The following is an 8,903-nucleotide window of genomic DNA, read 5'->3' on the forward strand; positions in this document are numbered from 1 at the left end:
TATATATATATATATATATATATATATATATATATATATATACATATATGGATGAAATTGTCAAAGAATTGAAAATATTGATGAATTGTACCAGAGATCTGTCTGGTAGAATTCTTCTGTTTTCTAGGAAAGCAAAGAAACTTTTCTTTCTTTTGTAGTTCTTTTAAGATAGTCTGTTTCACCTACATATCAAATTTAGGAGTAGGTTTCAATATGTTGTAATTTCCAATTATATATATAATTTTAACCTGGGTTTTCCCTCTTATTTCTAGTTTATTATTTCAGGATCATTTTCAATTGTAGCAGCAAGAAGAACTACAAAAGGTTTGGTGAGTTGGCTTTTTATGTTATTTTGAGATCAAAACAGCAGGGCTATAATCAAAGTGAAAGAACAATATTTCTTAACATCTAAGAAACAAAGGATGACTTTACATTTCATCTAGAAGAATCTTCCTGTTAAAACTTTCAGCCAAAAAAAGTGGCTAAATCCTGACGCGAGGTCGGATATTGTGTCCGAACAATTCTTAGAGAGAATCAGATGTGGAGAATTCAGAAGAAAAGTCAAGAATGGTTGTGTGAATCAAATCTACGTTGAAGTTTACTCACCACGCCCATGATCATGGCACTAAACATTTGATTGACCTAATATTTATTGGCTGGTTGATCAGAACGTGTATTCTCACTGTATCCAGGCTCTGAATATTCAATAAAAGAAGTTCACAGTGGGTTATTTCTCAGGAAGAGACAAATTTAAAATATAACATGCTAGGATATCTGTCACAAAGTAAAAAAAAAAAAAAAAAGACTACAAACCAAGATCTCAATAAACTTGACAGTAGTTAGGACCACATTTACATTATCCTTACTCAAAAGAGAGACATTGAACTCTAGGGTGCAATTAGCACAACATTTCTAAATCTTTGCCCCTAGCTTGTTGCAATCTGTGAGTATTACTCTCTACCTACCATGCTGCATCCTCACCCAAACCCTACACTTTCCTGCAAAGTTTTCTTTTTAATTAGATATTTTCTTTATTTACATTTCGAATGATATCCCCTTTCCCAGTTTCCCCTCCAAAAAACCCCCTGTTCCATCCCTCTTTCCCTGCTCACCAACCCACCCTCTCCTGCTTCCCTGTCCTGGAATTCCCCTACACTGGGACATAGAACTTTCACAGGGCCAAGGGCCTCTCCTCCCATTGAAGACCAACTAGGCCACCCTCTGCTACATATGCAGCTGCAGCCATTAGTCCCACCATGTGTACTCTTTGGTTGGTGGTTTAGTCCCTGGGAGCTCTGAGGGTACTAGTTAGTTCATATTGTTGTTCCTTCTAAGGGACTACAAACCCCATCGGCTGCTTGAGTCCTTTCTCTAGCTCCTTCATTAGAGACTCTGCTCAGTCCAATGGATGGTTGTGAGCCTCTACTTAAAGAGGATATACTTCTAGTACTAGAAAAGAATTGAAGAAAGGATTAAACAGCAGAGAAGGAAATGTGCAAAATGTGCAGAGACACGAGAGGCCAGGGCATTTATCCAAGCAGAAGAGGTCAGAGAATCTTGTAGCAGAGAATGGTAAGAGACTGACACACAGAGATCTTCAGCAGATATATAATAGACAGCCCAGAAAGATGGCTCAGAGATAAAGGTGATTGCCATAACAACCTGAGTTGGAGCCTCAGGACAAGTAGGTGGCTAGCTGGGCTGTGCAGCTTCAGAAATGAAAAGAAGACATCCTTCCTCTGGAATGATGGAAGCAGAGAGCTAACTCCAACATTTTTTTTTGAGCTATACAGGCACACACATCCAAAATTAAATAAATATACTTATTTTTAAAGTGTAGTCATTTTGAAATCCCCTCTAGGAGAAATTTTGATTATGTTTCATGTAAGCTTATATGTTTTTTTAAAGTAACAACAAATGATAATCAACAAAAATAATAATGCAAACCAATACAACACAGCATCATCAGCAAAGACCAGCATCAACAAAGATCACAAAGAATGATAAGACAAACCAATACCACACAGTGATAAGACAAACCAATACCACACAGTATTGTCCACTGTCTGTTGGGTTATATTTCAAACAAAACCCTTTTCAAACATCATATGTTCTCTCAGGCATCCACTCTAGGAGAACATCATATGCCCCCCTTTTAAAATAGCTTTCAAAAAAAAAAAATAGAAAACCACCACGTCTGTTCTCACCAAAGCATCCTCTCATGTGTCTGCCTCAACAAAAACATCCTCTCATATGACAGTTAAAAAAAATCACATGACACAACTGAGGCTCCAAAAAGTCTCAGAATTTTCACTTCAGTTTCATGTGTCTGTAGGGATAATCTGAAAGATTTAATTGTAGAAATGACATTCACAATTTTATTTTAACAAGAGATTTAAGTTGGAAATAATGGTAGAGACAAATAGGAAATCTTTGGATTAATCAAAATAATGAGCATAAAATATGTAAGGAAAGAACTGAAGAGTTTAAACTGATATGTAGAGATAGACTTGTGGATATTAGTTTAATCAATTTTATTTTTTTCTAGGTTCGAAGCAGCCTAGGCTTGAACATTACCAGCTCCGTGTTTGCCTTCGCAGGGATAGTAATCAGCTCAGTGAGCCCAGGCATTTATTCTTTCCATGTATATTACTGTACATATAGAAGTACATCAGAAGGCTGTCAAATGACCTTGTCCATTTTAATGGTATGTAGTTTCTGTTTTCATGGTGTTATGGTTGAAGCACACTGGGCAAACTGACTCAGAGGAAACCAGGAGTAACACCTTGAGAAGTTAGAGACCATCAAGAAATAGATTAATCTTTTATTTAGAAATGAGAGTCACATCTCACTTTCACACTCCTGTGTACAATGAGATCAAAAGAAAGAAAAATTCAGGTGAATACAGGGAGTCAACATCCTTATTCCCTATGTAGAATAAACTACTTTTTTACTTTAAGTTAAAGTCTTGACTAGGCAGTGGTGACACATGCCTTTAATCCCAGCACTTGGGAGGCAGAGACAGGCAGATTTCTGAGTTTGAGGCCAGCCTGGTCTACAGAGTGAGTTTCAGGACAACCAGGGCTATACAGAGAGACCCTGTTTCAAACAAAAACAAAAAACAAAAAACCAAAAAGAATAACAACAAAAAATTAAAGTCTTGAGTCCTATTTAGTTACACCAAAACAATTGCCTAAGGGCCAATGACAACTAATTACCTCCTAGAACATTTAAAAAGTCTTTATAGTAAAAAATTTCCAGCCACTCAAATGTTTAGTGGATAGAACAGTTTTCCAAAGCTACTAAGAAACTGGCAAAGATACATTCTGGAATTTCCTGCCTATAACTCACCTATTCTATGTATTTATTCTGATTAAGAATCTAGCTTGCTATTTCTGAAGTTCTGTTTGTTACCTGGTAGGCATCTAGGGTGCAATGATAGGAACACAGCTCTGGGATTGACAGCTGTGTAGGATGGCTTTCTTGGCCATGGGGCCTGTGAACTCACACAATACTTCATGCTTACAGTAGCCATGGTTCGCTGTAAGCTCTGCAGATGCTTTTTTCACTCATCTCAACCAGGCACCTTCTTGTTAAGGTCATAAAGTCTTCTGAATTGTGTCAGTCTTATTTTGTATCTGTGCTGCTTTATCTTATGCCAGAGAACCTCCATAGGGAAGGGCCTCATTAAGCTTCGAGTGCCAAGTATATTCTTACCTGGGCACCAGTGACATCATTCTACAACCTTGATGCATACACATTTTTTTGTTGCATATTTTGTTTGTGTGTGGTGTGCATGAAAATGTGTGCATGTTTTCTTGAGTGTCTGTGCCGATACATGCATGTATGTGTATGATTTTGTCTGTCTGTCTCTCTCACGTGTGTTTGTGTGTGTGTGTGTGTGTGTGTGTGTGTGTGTGTGTGTGTGTGTAGGCCAATGTCTTTCTTTTTTTCTTTTTCTTTATTTATTTTGTGATTATACTATAATTACATCATCTTTCCTCCCTCCTTCCAAACCATTCCATATATTCCCACACCCCACTTATTCAGAAAGACTTTTTGTTTTGTTTTGTTTTTTGTTTTTATTTTTTATTTTATTAGATATTTTCTTTATTTACATGTCATATGATTTCTCCTTTCCCAGTTTCCCCTCCAAAAACAAAACAAAACAAAAAACAACAAGAACAAACCATTCCCTCCCCCTCCCCCAGAGAGACTTATTTTAAAAATAATTTTTATTAGATATTTTCTTTATATACATTTCAAATGTTATTTCCTTTCCCCATTTCTCCTCCAAAAACCCCTCTATCCCTTCCCCCCTCCCCCTGCTCACTAACCCACTCACACCTGCTTCCCTGTCCTGGTATTACCCTATACTGGGGCATCGATCCTTTATAGGACCAAGGACCTCTCTTCTCATTGATGTCCCACAAGGCCATCCTCTGCTACAAATGCGGCTGGAGCCATGAGTCCCTCCATGTGTACTCTTTGGTTGGTGGTTCCTGGGAGCTCTGGGGGTACTGATTGGTTCACATTATTGTTCTTCTATGAGGCTGCAAACCCCTTCAGATCCTTGGGTCCTTTCTCTAGCTCCTTCATTGGGGACCCTGTGCTTATTCCAATGGATGGCTGTGAGCATCCACTTCTGTATTTGTCAGGCACTGGCATAGCCTCTCAGGAGACAACTATATCAGGCTCCTGTCAGCAAGCACTTGTTGACATCCACAATAGTGTCTGGGTTTGGTAACTGTACATGAGATGGATCTCCAGGTGGGACAGTCACTGGATAGCCTTTCCTTTAGTTTCTGTTCCACACTTTGTCTCTGTATCTCCTCCCATGGGTATTTTGACCCCCCTTCTAAGAAGGACTGAAGTATCCATACTTTGGTCTTCCTTCTTCTTGAGTTTCATGTGGTCTGTGAATTGCATCTTGAGTATTTGGAACTTCTGGGCTAATATCCACTTATCAGTGAGTGCATACCATGTGTGTTCTTTTGTGATTGGGTTACCTCACTCAGGATGATATTTTCTTGTTCCATCCATTTGGCCAATGTCTTTCTTGATTGCTCTCTACTTTAAGGTAGAGTCTCTCATTTTAACCCACAACTCTCAAGATTAAGTTTGCCTAGCTATTCTTCTTGTTCCAAGAATTCTTCTTGTCCCATGTCTGCATTTGGAAATTGAATGCATTCCATTATGATGCATGTGATTATAAACAAAGAGTTCAGATAAAGTGAGTTCTTTGTAAGAAAGAGCAGGTAGAGATCTTACTGTATGAAACAAGTGAACTGTACCACATGAAAGTAGCAAGAATAAGCTACAAGTAGCCTAGAAAGGTCACAATTTCATAGGGTTTAAGCTAATACATGTACTTTAAGAAGTGACAGAATATGAGCCACTTAGAAAGCCAAGACCTGGCTAAGGATAAGGTTATGCCAGGAGCCATGTTCCTAGGCTGTTGGGCCATGCTCCCACCCTTTCAGTGTAGAAATGTTTAGACCATGTAATTCTCACTCCTCACATGCCTGTGTTATGAACTGTTGACAGGGCCTGGATATTGTGGTAGTCATTTTAAGCGTGCTGGAATTCTGCATAGGAATATCCCTCTCTGCCTTTGGATGCCGGGCGATGTGTTGTATCCCTGGTGAGGTAAGTTTTCACTTTAATTTGAATCTGTCTCTTTGTGTTTTCTGTCACTCTGTAGTAAATCACACAAACTAAGAAGCGTAAACTAATTCTCACTAACCTTCTCTGTTCCAATGGGTAAAGAGTATGGGTATAGCTCATTGTTCACCTGAGTTTTCTTTTCAGAGGCTCACAAGATTATATTTATGCAGTTGGATGGTCTGTGGGATTCTCCAAAACTTCAGATACTCTTATCTAGTCATGTAGCAAAATTCATGTCCTCTGTAGTATAGAGATTATGACAGTGTACTCCTTTGAAGTCACCAAAGGAACCAATGTCCTGAGTCCTTTCAGTTTCACACAACTTGAAAAAGTTCATCTAGAATATTGTCATTGTTACTTGACTCAAAGTCAACTGTGGCTTATTCACAGGAATGATATCCAGTTCTATTCACAGGTCTCATTCATAGTCAAAGTGGAGAATCACAAGAGGGTCACTGAGAACCATGTAGTAGTTTTGTTTTTATTATAATCAAAATAGTACAGTTTACCATTGCTTACTATTTCAAGTGATTGTCCTCTTAGAGTCCAGACCAGAGAACAATTCACATCTTAGAACTCCATAAAGGGTGTCAAGTTTACCCTACTTTTTAAAAAAAATCATAACAGCCTCCCATGGCTACTGAAGAAACATTGGGGATAAGACTTCTCTGTCACTGGCTTCCCACCTGGGCACTTTCTTACCCTAAGACTTTTAGCAGATCCTTCTAGCTGCTGATGAGAAAGATGATCTCACAAAGTGGGAAATGGGAGAAGAGATAGAGAAATAAGCAAGAACAACAGCATGACTATTGTGTTTTTTAAGTATTGAGGACTCCAGAACAAGTTAGAGGCTAGTAAAGCCTCAGAGCTGCTCAATAGTCTTATTGTCCTCAAGCCCAGGGATGGACAGGACTCACAGCCAATAATCAACTGATTATAACATGATGAGATCACTGGGTACTCATCTATATCCTTTCCTCTCTTTCTGGGTGCTCCCAGGAAACACCACATTTATATGCCCACAGACTCAACCTAAAGAAGAACATTGGACTAGATCATAACAAAACTTATAATGGATTTGCAATTTAAGGCCGTAGAGTTTTCAGTTTCTTGGGTATTATTGAAGTTTTTGCGATTTTACTGAGTGATGAAGCATTTGGGGACAGACAAATTCCTTCATACCCTTTAGACCTTAGTATTTACTGAAAGGATATGTATTGTCTCTGGATAACCCAAGACCAAGCTCTCAGCACAAAAGCAGACTTATTTGTCCAAGAGAGATAAAAGACAGTGAATAATAGACAAAGACAAGAGATAGAGGACAAGAGAGAAAGGGGAAGGGAACAATGGGGAGGGGTAAGGGGGATTTATCTTGAGGAGGGGAGGCAAAGGACTGCCTCTGGAGACAGATGTGGCCCATAGGAAAATGGCAGTTTACAAAGGTAAGGAAGGAAACGCCATGTTAGGATGTGGTATTTAATTTAATTGGGCATGTAAATTGGGTGAGCCAAAGCGGGCTTCGGATTGCTGGACTTCAATACTATAATAACTGGAACTTGGTAATCATTCTCAGGAGGAGAAAGTGACAAAATAAGGAAATGGACCATGGTGGCTAGCTTTAGGACTGTAATCTAACAGTTTTAACAAAGAATGGGGAAGGCGAGCAAGGCCTGCCAGAGCCATGTTTGCTATGCTTGAGCTGTCTAGTGAAGGCTAGAGTCCCTTCACTCACTCTATGGAAGTCTATGCTTCTTTTGAGCTCTATAATAGTAGTCAAGCTGATCTCCCCAGTTTCTCTGAGTCTAGACATGTAATGACATGTCACATAGAATGAAAGTATCAGGTTCTCTAGAATCTTCAATTATTCCTATCAAACCCCATGTCACAAGGCTTTGTAGAGCAAGGATGAGACTTCTCCATGCTTTCAGTGTGTTTCCTGTCACTTTAGATTGGTCTGGTCATCATAGTGCTTTATGTATGGCAACCACGCCATGATTTGTATAAGTTGCTGCCATCACTGTAGGAAATGACTTTGGGAGAAGAGCTCTGTATTTTGTATAAAATATCATTTTAAGCAAACTCACTGGTATTCTCAATCACACCTCAGATTGTTCCACTCTAAGACTCAACAACAGCCATAAGCCTCTAAAGGGCAAAATTCTACAACTCAATGTGTCTTAGGTGTGTGCCTGATCAAAGGATGCCTGAGAAGTACCTATGACTGATGTGAGATTCCTGCCTGTAGTGACAGGGTGAACATTGGTAATGGTGATAATATGTGGATAAGAGAAGGAACCCCTTAGGATCTGTGAATGATGCAACAATATTTGATTAACTTTACAGGTCGTGATAATTATGCCATCAAATCCTACCAAGGCAGAGACAGCATATCCTGAATCACTTCAAAGTGGATTGATGCCACCAGGACACCAAAAGAAAAATGTTTCAGAAAATATGCACTGATTATTTTTCAAGAACCACGCATGGGAAAACACAAGAATCCAACTCTGATGTCTGTGTATGCATCCATGAGTGTGTGTACATACCTATGCATGTGCAAATTCACGGTGTGTGTGTGTATGTGTGTGTGTGTATGTGTGTGTCTGTTTGAGATGACATTCTCATATTTCACGAGGAAGCTGGCAGATTATTCCACTGGCTCTCCCTAAGAGTATCAGAATGTAATAAATAAACCAACCATTTACTGACTAAATAACACTTGAACATGTTTTTATTCATCTTTAGAACATTCTAAAAGTGTTTCTATTTAAGTTTTATTGCATTATGATGAGAAAAGATACATAATTTCAATTTGTCTGAATTTGTTTACATTTAAAAACATATTTTAAGTAAATAGAATTATATCACATTCTCCTTTCCCTTTTGTACCTCAACACCTTACAGAGACACCCCCTTCATTCAATACCTGCAATACCTTTCTCTTTTTTTCCCCGAGACATGGTTTCTCTGTGCAGCCCTGGCTGTCCTGGAACTCACTTTGTAGACCAGGCTGGCCTCGAACTCAGAAATCCACCTGCCTCTCCCTCCAAAGTGCTGGGATTAAAAGTGTGTGCCACCACTGCACGGCACCTTTTGTTATTTTATTTTGTCATATTCTTTAAAATTTATAGAATATTGTAACAATAAAAATGAGTACTATAAAAGTTTTTTGATATAAAACAATAATCAATTGAACAGTCTTATGTAGATGCTTGTCTATAGCAATACTGAAAATA

At 38.6% G+C, this 8,903-nt stretch overlaps 1 protein-coding gene across 1 annotated transcript in view; it reads left to right on the forward strand.

Moving 5' to 3' along the window:
* The window catches only part of Ms4a4a (membrane spanning 4-domains A4A), a 20,514-nt gene extending 12,134 nt beyond the window's left edge, over positions 1 to 8,380 (forward strand). Inside the window, exons 4-7 of the mRNA XM_031389772.1 lie at positions 273 to 329; positions 2,549 to 2,707; positions 5,548 to 5,649; positions 8,011 to 8,380. Of these exons, the coding sequence (XP_031245632.1) occupies positions 273 to 329; positions 2,549 to 2,707; positions 5,548 to 5,649; positions 8,011 to 8,130 (438 nt within the window). The 3' untranslated portion in view covers positions 8,131 to 8,380. The remainder of the gene's footprint in view (positions 1 to 272; positions 330 to 2,548; positions 2,708 to 5,547; positions 5,650 to 8,010) is intronic.
* The last annotated feature ends 523 nt before the right edge of the window (positions 8,381 to 8,903 follow it).

The sequence above is a fragment of the Mastomys coucha genome, unplaced genomic scaffold (assembly GCF_008632895.1).
Source record: "Mastomys coucha isolate ucsf_1 unplaced genomic scaffold, UCSF_Mcou_1 pScaffold21, whole genome shotgun sequence".
Classification (NCBI taxonomy): domain Eukaryota; kingdom Metazoa; phylum Chordata; class Mammalia; order Rodentia; family Muridae; genus Mastomys; species Mastomys coucha.